The following is a 26608-nucleotide window of genomic DNA, read 5'->3' as shown; positions in this document are numbered from 1 at the left end:
TGTGTGGTGACTTCAATATTAATATTATGAGTGAAAGTAGGCTAAAAGACCAGTTCCTAAATCTGTTATGTAGTTTCAACCTGCTTCCACACATACACACACCCACAAGAATAACAAATAATACAGTCAGTCTTATTGATAATATATTTTCAAATGTAGGACGCACATAAGTTGAAGTAACAAATACTGATTTGGGATTATCAGACCACAATGCTCTTGTGCTCAAAATTCCTTCAAGGCCACTCAAAGAGAAAAAAAAAACACACTTCGTGTATAAAAGAAATTTTTCTACAGAAAACTGTGTAGAATTCATAAATATGCTAACTAATGAGGCTTGGGCAGAAGTACTATCCCTAACAAATACAAATGATGCATATAACACATTTTCTTCCATTTTCATGGGATATTTTGAAATGCGTTTTCCAAAAAAGCTGTCAAAAATCAGGTCACATGGCAATACAAAGCCAAGTTCTTGGATCACAGCTGGCATCAAAACTTCCTGTGGAACTCTAAAGAGACTAATTTCTAAAATGAAAACATCCACAGACCCACAATTCATAGAATATGTCAGGAATTACAAGAGGGTATATAGAAAAGTAATTGCTAAAGCAAAATTCATGAGTAATGATAGTTTCATAAGACAGTCTGAAAACAAATCAGAAGCCATATGGGGTATTGTGAAGACTGAAATGGGGAAGAGTTGTGAAAACCAGGACATTAGCCTCAAAAATTTGAAAAATGTCAATATTAATAAACAAGATTTGCCAAATTATATTAACAATTATTTCATACATGCAACAACTTCATTAAGCTTAAAATTTACAAACGAAGAAAAACCTGAATATCCAAAAACAGCTTGTAGGATGAGGGTAGAGCTAACAAATGAGGGTGAAATGTTGAAAGTGATACAAAGCTTGAAACCCAAAATGTCGGCTGGCATAGATGAGGTGCCTGTGTCAATCATAACAAGGACAGCACCACAAATCGCAAAGCCCTTTGCACACATAGCCAAGTTATCATTCAGTGAAGGAGCTTTTCCAGAAAGGCTGAAAATTTCAAAAGTGAAGCCATTATTTAAAAATGGTGACAAGTATAAGGTAAAGAACTGTCGCCCAATATCTCTCCTCCCAGCATTTTCAAAAATATTAGAAAAACTGATGAAGCACCGAATCAACAAATATCTAAATGACCATAATTTACTAAACAGAAATCAGCATGGCTTCCAAGCACGTAAAAATACCGAAACAGCAGTAATGTGCTACACTGAACAAATAATCAAAAATCTAGAAAAAGATTACAGTGTAGTAGGAGTAAATTTAGACCTCTTCAAAGCTTTTGACACTGTGAATCAGGACATTCTCTTAGAAAAATTGGAAGCGTTGGGTATACATGGGATAGGAAAAAAATGGTTTGAATCATACCTAAAAAACAGAACACAGGTTGTAGGACTGACATCAACTTACTCCAACCACAAAATTAATTCAGTATCAGAGGCAAAAAATGTAGAAATAGGAGTACCACAAGGCAGCATCCTAGGGCCCATATTGTTTCTTGTCTATATAAATGATTTTCAAACCTCAGATGATGCAGCCAACGCAGTAATATTTGCAGATGATACTAGTGTGATAATAAGTGCACCAAAGCAATTGCTACCAACAACTTCTGATAAAGTACTAAATTACATCTACTCTTGGTTCAATGCAAACAGGTTGACATTGAATATGTCAAAATGTAAATCTCCATCTGGTATGGGGTGAAAAAGCCTTAGACAGAGTGACATCCACAAAATTGCTGGGGATTCATGTGGATGAAAACTTAAATTTTAACGACCACGTAATAAAACTTGCACAGAAACTTAATTCACCCTGTTTTGCCCTCAGAATTATTGCAAATGTTTGTACCTCGGAGGGTGCCAGAATGGTATATTTCGGCTATTTTCAATCTCTTGCCACATACGGAATAATATTTTGGGGTGCCACAACAGGGTGCCTAAAACAATTTTTTTTGTTGCAGAAGAGGGCCATCCGAATAATAACTCACAGTCATCCACAGACACACTGCAAACCCATATTCAAAAATCTTGGAATACTTACTATACCATCATTATACATATACAAATGCGTATTGTATGTCAGGACCCACATTGCAGATTTTCAGACAAATGCCGACTTTCATAACTACAATACCCGTAAAGCGCAGCACTCCATACTCAGCGAACAAAAAGAACGAATACACAAAGGCATGTGAGCCATATCGGTGCAAAACTGTACAACGCACTGCCAACCAACATCAAGCAGTTAGAAGACGATAACAAATTTAAAACTGAATTTAAAAAATTTCTGGTAGAACAATGTTTTTATTCTGTAAATGACTATGTAGGTCAATAAATTTTTCTGATGATATTTATAAAGGCAAAATGGAAAATACTCTATCTGTACCTAATCATTCATTACATTTATATACTTAAAGAACAGCTGTTGCGTGATGTAAATATATACTTAAGCAGTGTTGTGTATATAAGGACTTGCCGTTTAGGGAGGACAAAACTAAAGCCTTATGAAAAACAGACTATGCATTTAAAATAACAATCGGGGATGTATATAGGCTATATTAATTTCCTGTATTATTATTAACTTCATTGTATTATTTTGTTTTGTACTTTTTTACGATATACTGCTTGTGTCCCATTTCTTTGAAATGGCTTACATGTACCCTTGACAACATCCATAAAATATTTATTGTCAATGGATGGATAAATAAAATAAATAAATAAAATAAATAGTAATTTCTCTGCGCTTGCTTGATGGATAGAGCTTATGACTCAACTTTACTGACCATGGTTTCTTAACAGGACTAACACCTCCCTCTGTAGTTGACTGATTCAGGGTATTTAATTCTCCCTCTATTGATGCAAAATTTGCACCATCCGCACCATGGGAGGCTTCACCTTGTTCAGATACTATGATTGTTGTTACTCTGTCAAAACATTTAGAACACAAGAAGTCGTCACTGGAAACATCTTCACTTTGAAACAGAGTCTTCAAATGAGAACACTTATTCCCAACCAGAACAAAGTCTGTTTTTTGTTTGTCTTATATATCACTCTTTCATGGATATGCAAATAGTCAGTACACTTCTCTCTCTTGTGGCCCCAGTCAGAAGACATTTCAAACAGTCCTTTTCACAAAACACACTGGTGTCAACTGGCAAATTCCTCACGGAAAAACAGAACTCACTTGATTGTTTCAGATTTCTTAGAAGCCTCTTCAGAAAACAAATTAGCACTGAACAACTACAATACAGAAACCTGTAATGAAGAACCACAAGAAAGAAACTGACAAGAAACTACAACAAAGTGTAAGAAATATCTGCAACAATGAAAGTGAAAAGAAATAACTGCAACAAAGAAAGTGATAAGAAATAACTGCACAAAGACAATAGAATTAAACATTGTAACAAAGAATTAGTAAGAAACAACTTCAGTGAAGACATACATTACCCTTGAAAGGTAAGAAAACGATTTTTTAAAATACAATCTTAAAAGTGGAAGCTCTCCTTTACAGAGAATATAGTACTACATGGTACTAATCAACAGAATAAGAATCTAACTTTTCGAGATTGGTATTTTTGGAAAAAAAAAATTTATCTAATTTATAAAAAAAAATTCAAAAGGCGACAGTAAAAGAACTTTGACAGATAAGTCCAAACGGAGGATATCATTGTAATCATAAAGCAATTATATTTCAAATAAAAAAATTCTAACAAAATATGTAGAACTATTACAGACACACAGCATTTTAATTTTTTTTAATTCACATCTTCAAAATGATGTTTGCAATGTCATCTTTGGAGGGTCTGGATCTTGGGGCAGGAATTTTTTGGAGGAAACAAACCAATACGTGTTTCTTACTTACTCCTGAATTTTAACATATGCTAAACTCGATAACATCCGAAACTATGAAGGTAACACCCCCACCTCTAGTGATAAAGATTATGCCAATAATAACAAGCAATTGAAAATAAGCAATTGAATGAGCTAAAAATAATAATGAGTTCATTAAGGTTAACATTAATTATTTATATATATCCTGTAAACCAACCCATTCCACATCATTCTGATAAAATAATCACTCAAATGATCTATGGAACATGTAACTAACTAACTAACTAACTAACCAACTCACCATCATCAGTTGTAATGGGCCATTACAACTGTGTTATGGGGAAACTCTTCATTGCTACATCCAGCCGCAGCAGATATAGGTGCACATCTTTTTCCAGTAGCACAGCCTGCTGTTTTCATATCCAGTGTAGAGTAGATAGTCATGCCTGAAGGAAATGTATGCTGCTTGACACAGCATTGCAGTAACTATCAGCTAGTGCATACATTGTGATCACAAAGCAGAGGCAACATACTTAGCACAGCCACTGGTAATGGCTCGGACTACCTGCCTGATTCTGTGGGCAGTCCAGAGGTGTTGAACCTTTTGCTGCTTGGTGGGTCACCAAGCCTGCTATTTGTAGTGTCCCTACACGCAGTTGTTCTGCTATCTGTTGGCGATAGTACACATAGCTGATTTACAGAACGCTATGTCAATGTGTTATTGCAGGAGTTTTTCCACACGTCAGTGTAACATGGGGGACAGGTATCAGTTTGGAATGTGCCAGCAGCTGCACGCCTTTGGGGCAGTCAGTGTATCACTATGTCCCAAAACTCCTCCATGGTACAGTATTTCATCAACATCATGCCAATATGACCTATTAACTATATCTGCAGGGTAATATTCAGCACAGAATAACAAGTAAACGTTGAGCATAGGCATATTTTGTGTCCAGTTTGTTTTACACTCTAAGAAGGAAAAGGGGACAATGCACCACCAAGGAAATATCCAAATGGGACAGAAATTGGCAGATGTGCTTTGTACAGACAAACAAATGATCACAATTTCAAAATATTGGATGATTTATTCAGGAGAAAGAGCTTCAGAAACTGAGGAAGTCAATATTACATTGGTCCACCTCTGGCCCTTATGCAAGCAGTCTTTTGGCTTGGTGTTGTTTGATAGAGTTGGATGTCCTGAGGGATGTCAAGGCCACAGCAAGCCTTCCTGCACACAATGCAGAATTCCAACTGAAGAATCTCAATAAATGAAATTAAAGCTTCTTTGTATGGTCACTTTTTCCCCAGTCATAAAAGTGAGATGTGTCAGTGAATGATATAGGGCCTACTATGTTTCAGTCGTAAACAACTTGAGATGATTAAACATGAACCCTTACTGTGACACTGGCATATTATAATCTTATGCATTGTGTCAAACTCCAAGATTCAATTAAACTTCCAATAACCATTATTTTATGAACATATTACTTTATTCAGACCTGACATAATTTTGACATCTATCCCCATTCTCAATTGGCTAAATTTATGATTCTTCTGCAGCACCCCCCCCCCCCCTTTTTTTTTTTTTTTTTTTTTTGCTAAATGTTAGCTGCAGCTATGTGATATGTGATGTACATACGTCTGCAGCAGAGAAACTTTTGAAGCAGCTGGACATGAAAAGGCAGTTTATAGAAGAGTGACTGTGTTGTAAACACAAGGTTAGGAATTTTTTATTTAATTGTCTTTAAGTATCAGTTCCCCAAGTACAAAAATGGTTCTCTTTTAGCACAACAGAAGTTAACACCAGCATTCTGTCAGAGGCAGTATGCTCTTCCCTACAGTTTACCATGAGCCTTTGGAGCATAGTGCAATTTGGCATTTTTTCAAATTATACAAATATTTCCAACAGTTAAAGAAATAGTAAGTGATTGAAACAGTGCAGTAAGTCCTACAAAAAATAACTAGTGTAGTTCCCTGAGATGAATAAACTCATTACTAAGACTTTTACACACATATAAACTTACCATTCATTCATTTAATAATGAATAAAAAATAGGAGCACAGGAAAGCTACTATAAACAGCAGAGTGAACACATTGTAGTAGCCAAGATAGACACAAAGCCCACACCTACCACAATAGTAAAAGTTTATATGCCAACTAGCTGATAAAGAGATTGAAGAAACGTATGACGCAATAAAAGAAATTATTCAGATAGCGAAGGGTGATGAAAATACAATAATAAATTTCCTTTACTTTATGTCTGTGGTCACAAATTTTTTGTCATCAGACTATCAGTTTCGGCCTATAATGGCCATCTTCAAATCTGCAGTAAAATATGGGAAAACATAAATACGCTGGCAGATTGTCTACAGCTTTTTTTTAAAAAAAAAAAAAAAAAGTGTGTTGACATATATGTATATTTGTGCCTTTTAAGTATGAAGAGGCGTACCTGTTCTATAAAAACATGTCCTAATGTACTGCAGCCATAGTGGCATCGTCAAACATTAAACACAAAATTAGCATCAGCATCGTAAGATGTATATATAAATAACAGCATATGCAATAGTCATCTTGTGAGCAGCACTACTGTTCAAAACAAATTCCATACAGTAGCCACAAGATGTTTGTGTTCCAAGTGAACCAGATGTCACTACTGTAGGCATACACATATTCTTCAATAATTAATTGAACAAATTAAAATAAATGAGGATACAACTGGTAAAGTCTGTAATGGGTTTTTAAGCTATAAGAGGCATCACAGTAATAAAAAGTGATTAAATAAAACACGACAGAAGTTAGACAGTTAAAATGAGGAAGAGTTAAGAGATGGTAACTGACATATGCTCAAGTGCCAATATTATCCCTTTTAGTGCCAAATACGATCTGATCGTGGTCCAGATTTTCGGCGAAAAATGCCAGTAACGATCTGATCGTAATGCCTTTCTCATTCATTTTTTCCGCGCTTGAAGGCAAAGTTGTTAGTATTTCCTAGCGAATGAGAAAGGCATCACGATCAGATCGTTACTGGCATTTTTCGCCGAAAATCTGGATCACGATCAGATCGTATTTGGCACTAAAAGGGTTATAAATAATGACATATATAACAAACAGCTCTATATGAGGAATTCTGCCTTATGCAAGGCATCTTTTTTCAGTTTTGCTTCACCCAGACATGTTTCAGCACTTTTTTTGCTATTTTCAGTGGGTTATGACTATGGAATATGCTGTTATTTATATATATTTGAGGATGCTGGTGCTAGTTTTCTGAATAACTTTTGATGATGCCACTATGGCTGTAGTACATTAGGATATGTTTTTGTAGAACAGGTATGCCCCTTCATACTTAAATGGCACAAAATAGAGGGAAACATTCCACGTGGGAAAAATATATCTAAAAACAAAGATGATGTGACTTACCAAACAAAAGCGCTGGCATGTCGATAGACACACAAACAAACACAAACATACACACAGAATTCAAGCTTTCGCAACCAATGGTTGCTTCGTCAGGAAAGAGGGACAGAGAGGGAAAGACGAAAGGATTTGGGTTTTAAGGGAAATGGTAAGGAGTCATTCCAATCCTGGGAGCGGAAAGTGTATACCTGTCTTTTTTTCCCCCTAAGGTAAGTCTTTCCACTCCCGGGATTGGAATGACTCCTTACCGTCTCCCTTAAAACCCACATCCCTTCGTCTTTCCCTCTCCTTCCCTCTTTCCTGACAAAGCAACCGTAGGTTGCGAAAGCTTGAATTTTGTGTGTATGTTTGTGTGTCTATCGACATGCCAGCGCTTTCGTTTGGTAAGTCACATAATCTTTCATTATGGTCTATTTAAGCTGTAGACAATCTGCTATGTTTTCCCATATTTTGCTGCAGATCTGGTAGTCTGATGACAAAAAATTTGTGTCCACAGACGTAAAGTAATGGAAATTTATTCTATATTCGGGTCACTGTTTTATTCAGGGCCATGTCGCAGCTTGTGAAAATTTAATAGCAGGAAAAGGAAGAGAAGGAAACATAGTAGGTGAATATGGAATGGAGGTAAGGAATAACAGAGGAAGCTGGCTGATAGAATTTTGCACACAGTATAACTTATTAATAGCTGACACTTGGTTTAAGAATGATGAAAGAAGGTTGTAGACATGGAAGAGACCTGGAGACACTGGAAGGTTTCAGATAGATTATATAATCATAAGAAAGAGATTTAGGAACCAAGTTATAAACTGTAAGACATTTCCAGGTGCAGATGTAAACTCTGGCCACAATTTATTGGTTATGAACTGTAGATTAAAACTGGAGAAACTGCAAGAAAACATAGGAATTTAAGGAGATGGGACCTGGATAACTAAAAGAACCAGAGGTTGTAGAGTGTTTCAGAGAGGGTGTTGGGGAACGATTGACAAGAACAGGAGAAAGAACTACAGTAAAAGAAAAGCGGGTAGCTTTGAGAGAGGAAATAGTGAAGGCAACAGAGGATCAAGCAGGTAAAAAGACAAGGACTAGTAGAAGTCCTTGGGTAACAGAAGAGATATTGAATTTAATTGACGAAAGGAGAAAATATAAAAATGCAGTAAATGAAGCAGGGACGGCTAGAGGACAAATGTAAGGATGTAGAGGCATATATTACTAGGGGTATGATAGATACACCTTACAGGAAAAATTCAACACGCAAGTTGGTGGAAGGAGTATATAGAGGGTTAGAGGGTCTATATGAGGGTGATGTACTTGAGGGAAGTATTATCGAAATGGAAAAGGACGGAGATGAAGACGAAAGGGGAGATATGATACTGCGTGAAGAATTTGACAGAGCACTGAAAGACCTACATAGAAACATGGTCCCAGGAGTAGATACCATTCAATTAGAACTACTGATAGCTTTGGGAGAGCCAGCCATGACAAAACTCTTTCATCTGGTGAGCAAGATGTACGAGACAGGTGAAATACTCTCAGACTTCAAGAAGAACATAGTACTTCCAATCCCAAAGAAAGCAGGTGTTGACAGGTGTGAAAATTACCGAACTATCAGTTTAATAAGTCACGGCAGCAAAATACTAACATGAATTCTTCACAGATGAACGGAATAACTGGTAGAAGCCAACCTTGGGGAAGATCAATTTGGATTCCGTAGAAATGTTGGAACAAATGAGGCAATATTAACCCTACGGCTTACCTTAGAAGATAGATTAAGGAAAGGCAAACATACATTTCCAGCATTTGTGGACTTAGAGAAAGCTTTTGATAATGTTGACTGGAATGCTCTCTTTTAAATTCTGAAGGTGGCAGGTGTAAAATATAGAGAGCAAAGGACTATTTATGTACAATTTGTTGAGAAACCAGATGGTAGGTATACGAGTCGAGGGGCATGAAAGGGAAGCAGTGGTTGGGAAAGGAGTGAGACAGGGTTGTAGCCTCTCCCCGATGTTATTCAATCTGTATAGTAAAGCAAGCAGTAAAGGAAACAAAAGAAAAATTCGGAGCAGGTATTAAAATTCATGGAGAACAAATAAAAACTTTGAGGTTTACTGATGACACTGCAATTCTGTCAGAGACAGCAAAGGACCTGGAAGAGCAGTTGAACAGAATGGACACTGTCCTGAAAGGAGGATGTAAGATGAACATCAACAAAAGCATAACGAGGGTAATGGAAAGTAGTTGAATTAAATCAGGTGATGCTGAGGGTATTAGATTAGGAAATGAGACACTTAAAGCAGTAGATGAGTTTTGCTATTTGGGGAGCAAAATAACTGACGATGGTCAAAGTAGAGAGGATATAAAATGTAGACTGGCAATGGCAAGGAAAGTGTTTCTGAAAAGGAGAAATTTGTTAACTTCGAGCCGGCCAGGATGGCCGAGCGGTTCTAGGCGCTACAGTCCGGAATCGCGCGACCGCTACGGTCGCAGGTTCGAATCCTGCCTCAGGTATGGATGTATGTGATATCCTTAGGTTAGTTAGGTTCAAGTAGTTCTAAGTTCTAGGGGATTGATGACCTCAGAAGTTAACTCACATAGTGCTCAGAGCCATTTGTTAACTTCAAGTGTAGATTTAAGTGTCAGGAAGTCTTTTCTGTAAAGTATTTGTATGGAGTGTAGCCATGTATGGAAGTGAAACTTGGATGATAAATAGTTTAGACAAGAAGAGAATAGAAGCTTTCAAAATGTGGTGCTACAGGACAATGCTGATGATTAGATGGGTAGATCACATAGCTAATGAGGAGGTACTGAATAGAATTGGAGAGAAGAGGAATTTGTGGCACAACGTGACTAGAAGAAGGGATCGGTTGGTAGGACATGTTCGGAGGCATCAGGACATAACCAATTTTGTATTGGAGGGACGCATGGAGGGTAAAAATCGTAGATGAATTCACTAGGCAGATTCAGAAGGATGTAGGTTGCAATAGTTACTCGGAGATGAAGAATCTTGCACAGGATAGAGTAGCATGGAGAGCTGCATCAAACCAGTCTCTGGACTGAAGATCAAGTGTGAGGTCATCTACATGAGTGCTAAAAGTAATTCGTTAAACTCTGGTTACATGATAAATCAGTCAAATCTAAATGCCTTAAATTCAACTAAATACCTAGGAATTACAATTACAAACAACTTAAAGTGGAAGGAACACACAGAAAATTTTGTGGGGAATGCTAACCAAAGACTGCGTTTTATTGACAGGACACTTAGAAAATGTAACAGATCTACTAAGGAGACTGCCTACACTATGCTTGTCCATTCTCTTTTAGTATAATGCTGTGCCGGGTGGGATCCTTAGCATACAGGACTGATGGAGTACATCAAAAAAGTTCGAAGGAGGGCAGCATGTTTTGTATTCTCGTGAAATATGGGAGAGAGTGTCACTGATACAGAATTTGGGCTGGACATCATTAAAAGAAAGGTGTTTTTCGTTGCAACGGGATCTTCTCATGAACTTCCAATCACCAACTTTCTCCTCCGAATGCAAAAATATTTTGTTGACACCGACCTACATAGGGAAAAACTATCACCATGATAAAATAAGGGAAATCAGAGCTCGTACGGAAAGATATAGGTGTCTGTTCTTTCCACACGCTATACAAGATTGAAATAATAGTGAATTGTGAAGGTGGTTTGATGAACCCTCTGCCAGGCACTGAAATGTGATTTGCAGAGTATCCTGCAGGTGTAGATCAAATTTACCATGTAAGAGTCAAGTATCTACATCTATACTCTGTGAACCACTGTAAAGTGCATGGAAGATGGTATGGCCAACTGTAACAGTTACTGGGCTTTTTTTCATTTTCATTTACATGTGGAGCATGTGACAAGCGCAATTTGAACTAGGCTGCCTAACTTAACACTGCTAATTTGTCCTAATTACCAGAACAATTATTGAATTTTCTGAATGACTGTCTGATGAATCTATAGACATAAGAAGCTTTTGAGCTGAAATTATTTTATGGTTATATAAAAATAGTGCAAAAAAACTGGCTGGGGAGGCAGTCTTACATGAAGAAAATAGCTTCACAAAGAGGTGAACCAGGGATCATATGACTAATGATAAAGGCTTTGTCATTATCATACATTGAAAAGTAAGCTGCTTAAATGCGTAGACACACACAGAACAGATAAACATGTTTTTACAAGGATAGGACAATTGGTTGGCCATGGCATTGCTGAAGGAATCATCCCAGCATTTCACTCATTAAAGGAAACCTACATCAAAATGACCAGACACCATCCAACCAAATAGATAATGTAAGTTTACTGAACAACATACATAACATACATCATGGTGGCAGATTAACTTATCATCCACAGAAAGTGCCAATTCATCCTTACTCTCACCTAAAATTTAGTATGTAGAAAGCTTTCCACAATACGTCTGTGCAACAATGAGCTTTTAGTGTGTAAGGTATTTCAACAATTGCTAGAGAGGGCTTTCTTCCTCCACATCTTTTCCTAAATACAAAAAAGGAACAGGAAGAAGAAGAACACAAAACTGGAAACGACAAGAAGTGAACAAATAGCTGAAAGGAGGAGGATTGAGGTTTAATGTGGTGAGGACAAGAAGGGGCACTTGAGACTGGGTGCAAGCTTGGAATGGACAAAGATGTGGAAGGGAATTGGGTGCACCCTTTTCAAGGAATCATGCTGCTATTTTTTTTTCAGCCGGTTGCAAGAAACATGGGAAAACCCATAACTTGATGGGTAGGCTAAAATAGAACTCTGATGCTCCCAAAACTACTCAAATGGCTTGAACACTGACACCTCATTCGGTAAAAAAAAAAGTAACTAAACTGAGTTGTTTCACGAGCTCAAGAATATTTCTTCTACTTTAAATTCTTATTAACACCATGCATAGTCAAAAATTTTGTCTGTTCCACCTTAGTCTTCAATCCATATCCATGTAGTAAGTTTTATCATCGCTTTTCACAACAAAAAAAGTGTAGAAGAAAGATGAAATACTTGAGGAGGGGACAAAATAAACATTGCTTATAAACTAAAGTGGGGCATAGCATGCATCAACACTGCATTACACAAAAAATAATTGAACTAAACAACAGCTGAATGTATTAAACTAGAGTGGGTCACCTTTCAACCTAATTTAGGCCTTCAGCTCGATACATATCAGTCTGTTACCATAACCAAGATATCAGGGGAGGGGGGTGGGTCCAGTATCACACTACCCCATTCCATTGATAGGTACCCAACACTGTAGATCGGCCTGTCTTGTACAGCTGCCAGGATACAATCTTTTGATATAGCTATGATAGCCCCTAATTTTACTGTCGCGAGAGATGCAAAATACATACCTTCCAGGAGCTGCTCCTGTTTGTGTGAATATATGACGGTCTTCGAATGGAAACTTTTTTGGACCTTCTTTCACACATATCTTCGACACTGTTTCCACCTTTGGTCCTTTCAGATCGCCGTTTCCAGGAATACAGATGAGCTTCAGTATACAACCAACATCTTCGGTCGTAGGTGTATAGGAATAACCATTTCCTATTAATTCGAAGTCACCCTGTTTTTTCCTGTACCACAGAAAGTCGCAATCGCCCACATTCGTATATGAAGTTTTAAAAGTAAATGGGGAAATCGGAAAACCAACTATTATGACTCTTGGAAGGATTATTTCATCTACGCATGGGCCATTCAACACGATATTATATCGAACACTGCCAATACGCAAATGCATTTCGTCGCCCACCCAAAACGGCAAGTCCATGCATAAACAATCAGCGGATACTGGACAATCGTTACTATAGAATTTAGCAGATATGGATTCAACGTCTACATCTCCTAGTGCGCCTCCTGCATCTTTTAACTCCTTTACTTTGTTGGTGATACAAATGACAATTTTATTCAACAAATAATCAGCGGTTGCAGTCAATTTTGCAACAACACTGCAGTAATCGTCTATCTTAAATGACTCACTCTGGAACTGGAAACACACAAGCAGGTATTTGTCCTCCTTAATACGGCTGAAAAATACATTCGGGTTTTCGTTGTCTGTCATTTCGAGTTAAAGTATCTTACCTTATAAAACGATTTTCGGTTTAGATCTGAGATAAAATGTTACCAAATTATATTCATGTTTCATTCGCATCACTTTCATCAGTATCACGCACAGGTGTTCTCGTAAGAATTCAACGATCTCACACAACATAATAAAAACATCCAATACTGTATGTCACTCTATCTATATTGAAGTTCCGCGTTACCATGGCAACGACGACGAACAAATTGTTACTTTGCAGTTCGTGTCGCAGTTATTGATAATTTCATCTATTTATGAACGGAACTTCCCCCTGAATGAAGAGAATGCTAACTACATATAATTGTATCTCAGTACAGATAACATTTTGGTATCTATATTAAGGTGCGTCCACACGATGCCTTCTTAGCTGTGTTCAGCTTTGCGCATGCGCGTAAGTTTCCAACAGCGCATGCGCTTTTGTGCATGGAAATGGAGCCCGTACGTACAGGTGCTTTGCCACCCGCCTTCGGTGAGATTCCTTGCCCTTTTTTAGCAGACGACAGTTAGCTGAGGAGCATGTGTCTGTGTGTTGTGGTTCTGTTGTGATGCGAATTATGGGCAGTAATGTCTGCTGACTCTGAAGGAAGCACTAAATCCTGCCCGAATAGGCCATGGCTCAATGGTACTGGCCGGCCGCCGTGTCGTCCTCAGCTCACAGCACGCCTCTCACCTGGCTGTATTTCAATTTACGAGATCGGAGCTGGCGCTTCTCAATTAAGTAACTCCCCAGTTTGCCTCGCAAGGGCTTGAGTGCACCCCGTTTGCTAACAGCGCTCGGCAGACTGGACGGTCATCCACCCGACTGCTAGCCCAGCCCAACAGCGCTTAACTTCGGTGATCCGACGGGAATCGGTGTTACCACTGCGACAGGGCCGTTGGCCCAAAGTGTGCACGCATAAGTTTATAGATGATAACAGACGGAGAAGAAACTCGTCTGGAGAGCCCCTTCTGAAGATTTAAATAAAAATTCGAGATCAGTCGCCCTGACCGTCAAATACTACATAAATGGTCTCCGATTATATATTTGTAAAGAATACGATACCGTAAGTTAAGAAGTAAAAAAAAACAAAGAAGAATAAGCCAAACATTTATGAAAACTGTAGGCATAAATGGAAACTGTGGAAGAATATTCATGCTATGGCGACTTAAAAGCAGAACAACTGGGGATCCTGACATTTGAACAAAAGAAGTTATGGGGTTGTTTAGTTCCTCAAAAAGCTATTAAAAACTGAAATGAAGTACACTGATGATGCAAAACACACAAAATTGAAAAATACAACGTTCGCTCTAGTTGATTCTGCCGTCTATAAAATTTCCAAATTTGTCGAGTGCGTGGCTGTTTATCACGTATATCATTTTTCATGATTAACGTTGTGCAAACAAATGACGTACAAATCACACGGTGAAAGTTAATTAGATTTCACGTCACGATTATGAACCTCCCTTCAATATTTCCAAGTTTCAGGAGTAATCACTAAAATGCTTTGTTTTGAAAAGAGGAATAAATAGTTCAAACTGGCAAATTTTATTGCCAGCCTTATCGCTGCAGTTTCCCAATCAGAAAACCAAAATCTCGCTGTGACCTGTTTTGAAATATGCTGACAAAATGTTTCCATCACTTCCTATTTTTCGTACTGCTGTTATTTGGATACATTCATTACCTACAGTACCTTTCTGTGTTCCCTGTTTCTGTTGTCTTTTCATCACAATGAATGCAACAGAAGCTCCCACGCAAAGAAGGGAATTCGTGACAGGCTGCTTGCACAATGAGGGAACGTGTGGACAGAGAACGTCCATGCCTACATGCGTTCTTTCTACAAATTTTTGTGCGTGCCCTTTTATTCCCATGCGTCTGCGATTGCGCACGACGAAAGAGGCATCGTGTGTACATACGTTTAACAAATACAAATTGCATAATTGCGTCTAATGCGTGTACATATCTTTGCCGATGACTCTTTGCCTTTGGGCTAATGTCAGAGATCACTGGCCATTGTACAAATAAATAAATAAATAAATAAATCGAGAGATAAGTCTTCCCCTATATATCTCAAACAACAAGAATTGGGTCGCATGAATAAAAACGACAAAATTCTGCAGAGAAGATTCTCAGAGCAAAAGAACATTCTCTGAGAATGTTCTCAATTTCGTATGAATAAAACGTAGACCATATGGTCTATACTACTACTACTACGTGATCAGGCCCAGTGGACCGCACGCATCTACAAGTTTCCTCCTCCACTGTATTCTATCCATTGCTGCTATCCGCCATTCGTCCACATCTATTGACATTTGTTTTAAATCTTCATGGAGTCCATCCCTCCAACGCTTCTTGGGTCTCCCTGGCGGTCTCTTTCCTGTAGGTGTGAAGTCCAGGAGCTTCCGAGGCCATCTGTGATCCTCCATCCGGGCCACATGGCCGGCCCACTGCACTCGTTTGGCTTTGACAGTTCCTGCTATGTTGGGCTGCTGGTATAGTTTCTCAAGCTCTTGGTTGTATCTGATGCTCCATTCCCCTGTATCTGCATCCAGAACCGGACCGAAGATCTTCCGAAGCACTTTTCTCTCAAAGACAAGGAGCTTAAGGAAGTCCTGTTTCCGGATACTCCTTGTCTCACAGCCATATAGAACAACAGGCTGGATCAGGGTTTTGTACAGTCGAATCTTGAACTGTCTGGAGAGAGATTTGGACCGAAGCAGTTGTGCTAGGCTGTGGTAAGATCGGTTTCCTGCTTGTATTCTGGCATTGATCTCTGCTTCACATGACGAGTTCTCAGTGAAAAGTGCCCCTAGGTATTTGAATTCTTGCACTCTCTTGTAGGAATGGTCCCCAACCTGCAGTGATTGTAGATGATCAGCAGTCTGACAATGACCACGCGTCATAACGAGGTACTCTGTCTTAGCTTCGTTTATGTTTAGCCCAAATTTGCTGTCAGGCTCCTTTAGTTCTTTGGTCATTTGCTCCAACTCCTCTTCCGACCTAGAGAGTAAACAGATGTCGTCTGCATAGGCTAAGTATGCCAGTCTCTTTCCTTTGATTTCAATCCCTTCGTTCTCTTGGAAGGTCTCACGTATGATCTTCTCGAGGGCAAAGTTGAACAGGATAGGGGACAACCCATCTCCTTGCCTGAGTCCTGTCACAATTTCAAATTCCTCAGTTACGCGATTTCCCATCTTCACCTTTGCATGTGTTCCGTTCAGACAGATCTTTATCAGATTGATGAGTTTCTCTGCTATGCCAAACTCCCTTAGACAGTTGAGCAGGCTCTTGCGATGTATGCACTCATAGGCCTTCTTAAAATCAACGAATAAAATATGCAAATCTTTACCATATTTACCCAGTTTCTCAGTGAGCCGCTGGAGACTGAAGATGTGATCTACTGTTGACCGTCCTGGCCGGAAACCTCCCTGGTACTCCCCAATCACCGATTCTGCCACTGGCTGAATTCCATGTATGAGGCAATTGGACAGGATCTTATAGCAGACGTCAAGCAGGGCGATTCCTCGATAGTTGTCACATTTCAGTTTGTCGCCCTTCTTATATATTGGACAAATCAGAGCTGTTTTCCATTCTCCTGGTAGTTCTTCTTTGGTCCATATTGCCTGTATCAGTCGGTGTATTTTTTCTGCAAGTTTCTCTCCTCCTGCCAGGATCATTTCAGCCTGTATTCCATCTTGACCTGGACTCTTATTCTGTTTAAGGTGTCTGATTCTGGTTTTTATCTCATCCAGGTTAGGTGGGGGATAGTCTGCATCGGCTGTAATTGGGTACTGGAAATCAAACTGCAGTTTGGGTTCATCACAATTTAGCAGCTGTCGAAAGTACTCTTTCCATCTCTCAGCTATGTCCCTATCGTTCGTCAGGATCTTATCACGGGTATCTTTGACAAATTTCTGCTTGGCCTGGTGACCTTTGCAGAGGTACTTCACCCTCAGAAACATTTCCCTCGTCTTTTGTCCTCTGAAGTCTGTTTCTGCTTCAGTGATGATATTCCTTATGTATTTCCTCTTTGCTCTTCTCAGAACTGCTTGTGTAGTCTTTTGGACCTCCTCAAATTGTGCTTTGGCCTGTGCCAGATTTGTCCCCTTCAGCCACTTGTTCCTGGCTTCCTTTCTCCTTTCCAGGGCATCTGCACATTCCTTTCCAAATCAGATCTTCTTGCCCACTGGGTTTCCCATGAGTGTTTCCTTTGCTGTATCCCTTACTGAGCTCTGGATGTTTCCCCACATAAGTTCGAGGTCCTGATTTGCGTCCACTTCACTGAGTGCTTCAAAGCGGTTACTAAGTTGCAATTGGTATCTGGTCTTCGTTGCCTCATCTTTTAGTTTCTCCACATGGTACCTTTCCACTCTTTTTAACTTAGGCCCCGTTCTTCCTTTACACTGTATGTTTAAATGGCCTCTGACCAGGAAATGATCACTCCCACCTTCGGCACCCCGCGCTGTCTTAACGTCTAACACCCATCTCTTGGCTCTGAGATCAACGGCAACATGGTCTATTTGATTTACAGTTCTCCCATCTGGTGATACCCAGGTTCCTTTATGTATGTTTTTCCGCTGGAAGTTTGTGCTGGAGATGAACAACCCTAATGATGTCGTGAAGCTGATGAACCTAACTCCATTATCATTGCTTAGGTTGTGTAGACTGTGCCTACCTGTTGTGTCTTGGAATATTTGTTCTTTCCCAACCTTGGCATTCATATCACCAAGGAGGATCCTCAGGTATCCATTTGGTATAGCGTCCATCACTGCCTCTAGCTGTGCATAGAACTCGTCTTTCACTTCACATTCGCTCTCCTCCGTGGGAGCATGACAATTCACAAAAGTCGCCTTAATATGCTTTACTTCCAGTGTTAGAACAGATATTCTTGAGTTGACTGAAACGAATTCTGAAACATTAGTGGCCAACGTCTTACTGACGCAGAAACCAGTGCCTAACAGATGACCTCGTTCACAGGCTCCATACAGAATTGTACAGTTTTCAACATCAATGCTCCCAGCATCGTCCCACCGGATTTCTTGCAGTGCAACTAGGTCTAGTTTGTACCTCTGAATTTCCTTGACCACACTGATTGCAGCTCCTGTCTTGTACAGACTCCTTACATTCCACGTTCCAAATCGTATACCGTTTCTTTGCCATTGACGTCATCTATTTTTGTCAGTAATGTTCCGAGGCTTACTTGTAGTCTTGAAAGCATGTTTAATTTTTTACGGAAAGAGGGTGCTGGCCTCCCGTCCAACCTGCGGTGTTACCCTCACAGCTCACAGGACTGCTGGCTTTTCTTAAGGGGTGGGCTCCCCTCAGGAGTTGGGTTATAGGAAGGAATAAGAAAATTGGAAAGACGCCCTCGGGCCTCGAAACCTAATACCGTTGGGGTCGAAAAAGCAAGAGTTGGCCAAGGGAGGCCGACAGGGAAGGAGAAAGAAGGAGTCTGACACAAGTAAGTGGAAGCAATGTCAGACTCAGCTCGGGTCGCCGCGGTCGCCACCCGCGTACTTCTAGCTGAAGCCCTGGAATAAAAAATTCGAAGCATTTACTCTGACGAGTGAGTTCCTTCTCTCTAAATTTCCATCCTTGAGAAGGTTCATTGCGTGTCGTCTGCCATGTCTGGAACACAACACGAGCGTCATGTTACATTTCATAAAACTCGCCCAAACATGTAAACTATTCACGGTACAAACACGGAATCGGCATCAGTATGTTCTGGAAGAGTTGTACTACGTTTCGAGTTTAATTTTATGTACAGCAACAAATTACTAAGACTATTACGTAAACCACGAAAATCATTTTTTTTGTGATGTTACCGAATTTTCGACATGCAGGAAACTTTTTGTTATCAAAGTTAGGTGAAGACGTTACACAAACGAAATTTTAAGGCAAAATGGCATTTTTATCTACTCGAAACCGGAACTCCTACTTTCTTGCAAATGAAGCAGCTCCGATTAGTTGTCTTTGCTGTGTGATTTGAAGTTTCGAACCAAGCCTCATTACAGTTCCAATAACAAATGGTTCAAATGGCTCTGAGCACTATGGGCCTCAACATCCGAGGTCATCAGTCCCCTAGAACTTAGAACTATTTTTAATTATTTATTTGTTTTATTATCTATCTTTAGGCATAAAAAATGCAATTGATGTCGTCATTTGTGTACATATACAGTTTACATAACTAACAGAAATGGTGTAATACACTCCTGGAAATGGAAAAAAGAACACATTGACACCGGTGTGTCAGACCCACCATACTTGCTCCGGACACTGCGAGAGGGCTGTACAAGCAATGATCACACGCACGGCACAACGGACACACCAGGAACCGCGGTGTTGGCCGTCGAATGGCGCTAGCTGCGCAGCATTTGTGCACCGCCGCCGTCAGTGTCAGCCAGTTTGCCGTGGCACACGGAGCTCCATCGCAGTCTTTAACACTGGTAGCATGCCGCGACAGCGTCGACGTGAACCGTATGTGCAGTTGACGGACTTTGAGCGAGGGCGTATAGTGGGCATGCGGGAGGCCGGGTGGACGTACCGCCGAATTGCTCAACACGTGGGGCGTGAGGTCTCCACAGTACATCGATGTTGTCGCCAGTGGTCGGCGGAAGGTGCACTTGCCCGTCGACCTGGGACCGGACCGCAGCGACGCACGGATGCACGCCAAGACCGTAGGATCCTACGCAGTGCCGTAGGGGACCGCACCGCCACTTCCCAGCAAATTAGGGACACTGTTGCTCCTGGGGTATCGGCGAGGACCATTCGCAACCGTCTCCATGAAGCTGGGCTACGGTCCCGCACACCGTTAGGCCGTCTTCCGCTCACGCCCCAACATCGTGCAGCCCGCCTCCAGTGGTGTCGTGACAGGCATGAATGGAGGACGAATGGAGACGTGTCGTCTTCAGCGATGAGAGTCGCTTCTGCCTTGGTGCCAATGATGGTCGTATGCGTGTTTGGCGCCGTGCAGGTGAGCGCCACAATCAGGACTGCATACGACCGAGGCACACAGGGCCAACACCCGGCATCATGGTGTGGGGAGCGATCTCCTACACTGGCCGTATACCACTGGTGATCGTCGAGGGGACAGTGAATAGTGCACGGTACATCCAAACCGTCATCGAACCCATCGTTCTACCACTCCTAGACCGGCAAGGGAACTTGCTGTTCCAACAGGACAATGCACGTCCGCATACATCCCGTGCCACCCAACGTGCTCTAGAAGGTGTAAGTCACCTACCCTGGCCAGCAAGATCTCCGGATCTGTCCCCCATTGAGCATGTTTGGGACTGGATGAAGCGTCGTCTCACGCGGTCTGCACGTCCAGCACGAACGCTGGTCCAACTGAGGCGCCAGGTGGAAATGGCATGGCAAGCCGTTCCACAGGACTACATCCAGCATCTCTACGATCGTCTCCGTGGGAGAATAGCAGCCTGCATTGCTGCGAAAGGTGGATATACACTGTACTAGTGCCGACATTGTGCATGCTCTGTTGCCTGTGTCTAAGTGCCTGTGGTTCTGTCAGTGTGATCATGTGATGTATCTGACCCCAGGAATGTGTCAATAAAGTTTCCCCTTCCTGGGACAATGAATTCATGGTGTTCTTATTTCAATTTCCAGGAGTGTATATTGTAGATCATTATTGTCTAAAATTTTGTCCTTGATGCTGCACAAGGTATTTGCATTATATTTACATGTATAAGTTTAATCTAAGTGAAACTATATTAGTACCGGTACTTAAGATCATCTTTAGTGCACATTATAAACTCTTCTATTGTATAAAAAGCTTTTTCTCTAAGCCATTTCTTTGTGACACTTTTAAACTCATTCAGTGACACATTATGTGCCTCTATTGGCAACATGTTAAATAGTTTTACTCCCATGTACCTGTAACTATCTTGAGTTTTCTTTAGTCTAGCAATATGCTGTATTGATGCTCCACAGCGTGCTTCTCTGCTGAGCACTGCTTCTTCTACGCGATCATCTAATTCGAGTGACCAGTTTTTTCGAGGTTTCACTCCTCACAGCCCTCACAGTCGAACTGCCAACCACTCGGATTCTACCATTGTGTTACCATCTTCGTGTGACAGCTCTTTGTCACGCCGTTCAATCCACACTGGCTCCTCGTTGCCTTCGGTCATGCTCCCTCGTCCGTCAGCTGATCGCCCGAGGTTGTCGCCTGCGCAGTCCAGTGCACCTGCCACCCCCCTCTTCGCAGATGCTTCCCCCTGCCATGGCTTTCCCACACCTCCCTACCATTGCTCGTACAGGTGCCACCCAAGAATTCACAACACATGTACACCCTGATGACATACATAAATCATCTGTTGTCGTAGATGGCGATACGGTGTGTGTGGTACTCATGTGTGACAATGTTGAGGGAGGAAGTGCAGAAACTCATGTGGTGTGCTGCTTTAAATTGAGCACAAGTGCTGCGTGTGGCAATTTACGTGCCTTTGTTAGGCCTTCTGGCAAGGTGATTCTCCGCCGGCCTGCTGACGAAGTGCTACAGCTCCACTCCAGGGCGGGACGTTGTCTTCAGCCGCCGGCGTCGCTTGCTCACTTCGCCGTCGATGTACCGGGTTTAACCCCCCAGGCTCCTACCAGTCGACCGCTTCCGCCTGATGCGGAAGAACTGTATGTTACCTTCCTAACTTCTCATCCCCCCACCCCATTCACAGGGACGTACTCCATACTGCGCAGGGGGGGGGGGGGCGGAGCTATGTGGCGTAGAGCGCATAAATATCGATATTTGTTCAGTGTATAAGTGTGCTATCTTTGAGGAGAGGGCTTTGGGAGAATGTTGGCTGCTAACGGCAGTTAGCCTCTGGACTTTTATCTGTGTAGAAGTGAAGTGCTAATAAATCTGTATCTGAGTGAATTCTAGTTGTTTACCTACAACTCAGTGTGCGATTTGTGCTTTTACCAGTGGGGGGGGGATGTCTTAGGGGGTTATTATAATTATATATGTTACTAGCTTGGACCATGGCGTTACCCATGGTTAAACAGTTATTTATAAATAGATGTTAATGCCGAAACTCACTATTCACGCGTATGCACTATCAGAAAAGCCACTTTGTGAGATGTTTTAGTAAACCGAACAAATTTAGATCTCTCCTGAGTTGATCAGGAACCATCATGTCTCAGTTTTTCAAAAAGATGGACAAGAGAACTGGACTTTCAAGAAGAGCTTGAAAAGCATTAAATGAGGAAGTAACCCAACGTATGCGAAGAATACGGCCTAGTTTTAATAGCTGCAAGGATAATTCTTGTGAAACACTTTGTAGTAGTCTCCGATTTTTGGGAGTTCGAGAAAACACAGAATATAAGGAATCTAAAAAAACCTGTATATGGTATACATCTGCTACATGATTCATAACATCGTGGACAACTAATTTCGTTTTGTGGTTCATACAATGAACGACAGTTAAAAGCTTATGTAAATGACTATGCAGTAGAGTGGCTATGCCTTTGTAAGGTGCAAGCATTGTTGAGCCACCATCTGTTGCGATACCTACAAGGTGGTTTTTTAGTTCATTCGTAATGCCATACTTTTCAAGAGCTGCTAACAGCATGCTGAAAATGCATTCTCCTGTCCAACTTTCTAATTCAACAATGTAAAAAAAAATAATCGCAAGCAACTCCCTCAAAGGACAAACATATATATATTATTAAACAAGTTTTATTGGAAACCATTGTACTTTCGTCCATCATGACACAAGCTCGCAAGTAAACGGATGACGCACCTTAGATGAAAGCAACAATGACAACATGATAATGATGATTTAGTTCTAAACATTTTGAAATGCTTAACTACTACATGCATGGAGAGCTGCATCAAATCAGTCTCTGGACTGAAGACAACAACAATAACTACTAGATAACGCTTTTTCAAAATTAATAAGCAAAGATATTAATAATAAGACAGTATTATAACTTTCAGTGTTCGGCTCCACAAATTTAAATTATATGTAAAGTTTTACTCCAGTGCATGGGAAATAAGCACCCCAGGCTGGGATGCATAAACTAAAACCAGAGGAGGGGATGGTCTGATGCAGAGAGGGGGAAATCCCCCCATCCCCCCCTGCAAATCGCACACTGCTACAACAATATCCTATTCCCTCCCTACTTAAACCTAACTAACCTAAGGACATCACACACATCCATGCCCAAGGCAGGATTCGAACCTGCGACCGTAGCGGTCGCACGGTTCCAGACTGAAGCGCCTAGAGCCACTCGGCCACATCGGCTGGCTTCCAATAACAGCTTCTGTTAAGTCATCCGCTTTTGCGGTGCCTTTAACTGAAGGCGTGGGCTACTGATTTGTCCCTGGTGCCTGAAATTTGGTATTCTCGGCACACTCTTGACACTGTAGCTCTCGGAATGTTGAATTCCCTAGCGACTTTCGAAATTGAATGTCCTGTGCGACTAGCTCCGACTATCACTCCACTTTCAAAGTCTCTTCATTTCTGTTGTGTGGCCATAATCATGTCGGAAACCTCACCATATGAATCACCTGACAAAGAAAGCTCCCCATCGCACCCTCCTCAGATTTATTGGTAAGATGGCCCATCACAAACTGAACGCAGATCAATTATGAAAAGAGGAAAGAGGTATATTGAACCGTAAAAAAAAGAAAAGAAAAGAACAGTGAAAGGCCCAAGCTTAACAAGTGCAACATCGATCCGAATGGAATAGCAACGTTGTCGTGGTGAAGTGCTCACAGTGTTGGACAAGAAAGTGTATGAGCCGGGTTCAAAACTACCTCGTGCCATTTATTATTATTTTTCCACAGCTTTATGAACTACCCATCCAGTCACTTAAATGTTTGCTCCCTTTATGTAGTTTTAGCTGTTGTCATACTATACATTGTGGTAAGAATTTATTACCATCCCAAGTAAGTGAGATGAATAGTGAGAGCAGGCAAGATACCAAATCTCACAGAAATGAAAACAAGTAAATGGGTTGTGAACTACGTTACAAGGAATTCAAGAGTAAAAACTTCCAAAACTTCAGAAACGTTAAATGCACATCTTTCGACAGAGCACATAGAAACTGTGCGATTGTGAAACTGTTGCGTTCATTTGAAGCAGCTCATGTGACACACAATTATGTTTTCATCATTTCCTTGTGAATGATTACATTCACGTTCAAACGAACACCAAAATCGGGCATTTGCTCACCGAGCCTACAAATTAGGTATGTCGATAAGAGATTCCCATCGTATGACACATGTACCATCACTAATGCTGTGGATGACACACCAGACATGTTTTTTGGTGGAGCATTCGGTTGACTTGTCACCTTGTCATTGAAATAAAACAACCCCTTGTTTTAATTCCTTTTTCGATACCCTAATGAAATGCCCTCCGAAAAGGAAATTTATAGGAAGTTTCGTAGTTAAAATTGTATGTAGTATACCTGCTCAGAATAAGTGTTTTCGTATAATACATTAAATTTCATAAAATCTGTTATTATACTTGTTTACTTGTATGTCATGTTCGTCTAATATATGCTAGCATTATTTTGCATTCACTAATTAAGCTATAAATAAGAAAAAATAGTTTGGCATTGTTGTTTTTCACTGTTTTGTATAATGTTATATATATCTTATATAAGAATCTTTTATATTGTTTATGACAGATTGGGCATAAAACACGAAAGGTTTTCTGTTTAGCTATTCATAGTAACTTTGAGATTTTAATTGTTAATTTTGTAAATTTACACTATAGTTTTGTTATCTTCACTGTTAAGAATATATAAATAGGGGGAGCAGAAGAATCAGAGGAGGCTCACTTGGATGCAGTTCACAGATGTGACCACTATGTCGCACATCATTGTAATAATCTAATTGTTGTACTATGATTTTGGTGACTATGTAGCCTCTTATGTGGAATGGGCTCCCGCCAAAAAGAAGTTGCGCAGCTTGTCATTAATAAACCACTATAAAACGACCTAGGTTACTTCATGGAATTCAAGTAACTAGATCCAGTTTGCAGATGAAATGGACTGGTGGACGACTTCAGCCGCAGCAGCAGCAGCAACAGAAGGAAGCAGATTACTCAGAGTTACACCAAACTAAGATATGTATAAGAATGCATTAAACTTTATATGTCACTGTAGAACTAATTACTGAAGTGTTATGTTTGGACGCTGTTCTAGCAGTAAACATATGCATTTATCACAAATTTATCTTTGAGCGGTGGAGGCCAGTGTGATCAGTAGCAGAGACACCTCCATGATAACACGTTCTTGATGCCATTAGAACAGAAGTATAACAATAAACTTTTCAAATTCTCTGTTTAATCAAACAATCTTTCAGTGATTAATTTTGTTGTAAATTTTGCTAAAATGCCAGTCTCCCTTGCCAAATTCGTTACATCATCAAATCTTTGAGGTCCCCATTCGAAAGTCACTTCCTTTTGGCTGGTAATAGAGTAGTTGTGCACAATCGACTTTCAATTCAGGTCCCTTCCTTACACCTCGCTATTACAAATGGATATTACACCAGGACACAGACACAGATTTGAATACAGCGAACCATAGAGGAAAAAAATGAAATGAGCATATGGCATCATGGGCCGGGAGGCGCCTTCTCAGGGAAGTTCGGCCTCCAAGTGCATGTCTTATTTCATTCAACCCCACATTGGGTGACTTGCGCGCCTGTGAAATCTCCAACCTGGCCGGGAATCGAACCCAGGCCCGCTTACATGGGAGGCGAGCATGTTACCACCCGGCTAAGCAGGCAGACAAGAAAAACAAATTTGACATGAGGAAGCTTTGAACAGGACTCGCTTGTCTAGCAATCTAACACTATGACTACTTCACCATGAGGCCGTGGCTGTTCTAGACTGCTCTATGTTGCACTTCTTGAGCCTGCACCATTCCCTGTTTCTATTTTGCTTCTTTTTTCGTAGTTCAGTACACCTTCTTCCTGTTTTCATGCTTTAGCTGTGTTCAGTTTTTTTGATGGGCTGTCCATTGGGCTCTCTTACCACCAGATCTGAGGAGGGTTCAATGGGGAGTTTCCCTTGTGAGTACAAATGACAGCTCCTCCAATGCATTGCCCTTTTATACCTTGTGTACCCGACACTACCACCATCTGTATACGTGCATATCGCTATCCAATGACTTTTGTCACCTCACTGTAAAGCGGTGCTATGCATGAACTTCAGTCTTTATGTTTATCAGATGAATGACTGAAGTGGCATTTTTAACGGGCATATTTTCAGCTGTTT

General features: G+C 40.7%; 1 protein-coding gene across 2 annotated transcripts in view; it reads right to left on the bottom strand.

The window, feature by feature from the left end:
• Positions 1–13753, bottom strand: part of LOC124798018 (2',5'-phosphodiesterase 12-like) — a 164143-nt gene extending 150390 nt beyond the window's left edge. Inside the window, exon 1 of one of the 2 annotated variants that reach the window (XM_047261219.1) lies at positions 12663–13753. In XM_047261219.1, the coding sequence (XP_047117175.1) occupies positions 12663–13369 (707 nt within the window). In that variant the 5' untranslated portion in view covers positions 13370–13753. The remainder of the gene's footprint in view (positions 1–12662) is intronic. The other variant, XM_047261220.1, reaches the window with a different exon arrangement.
• Positions 13754–26608: the final 12855 nt, after the last annotated feature.

Source organism: Schistocerca piceifrons, chromosome 5, assembly GCF_021461385.2.
Source record: "Schistocerca piceifrons isolate TAMUIC-IGC-003096 chromosome 5, iqSchPice1.1, whole genome shotgun sequence".
Classification (NCBI taxonomy): Eukaryota; Metazoa; Arthropoda; class Insecta; order Orthoptera; family Acrididae; genus Schistocerca; species Schistocerca piceifrons.
Note: the sequence above shows the minus strand (reverse complement) of the source record. Positions and strands in the feature narration are given on the sequence as shown.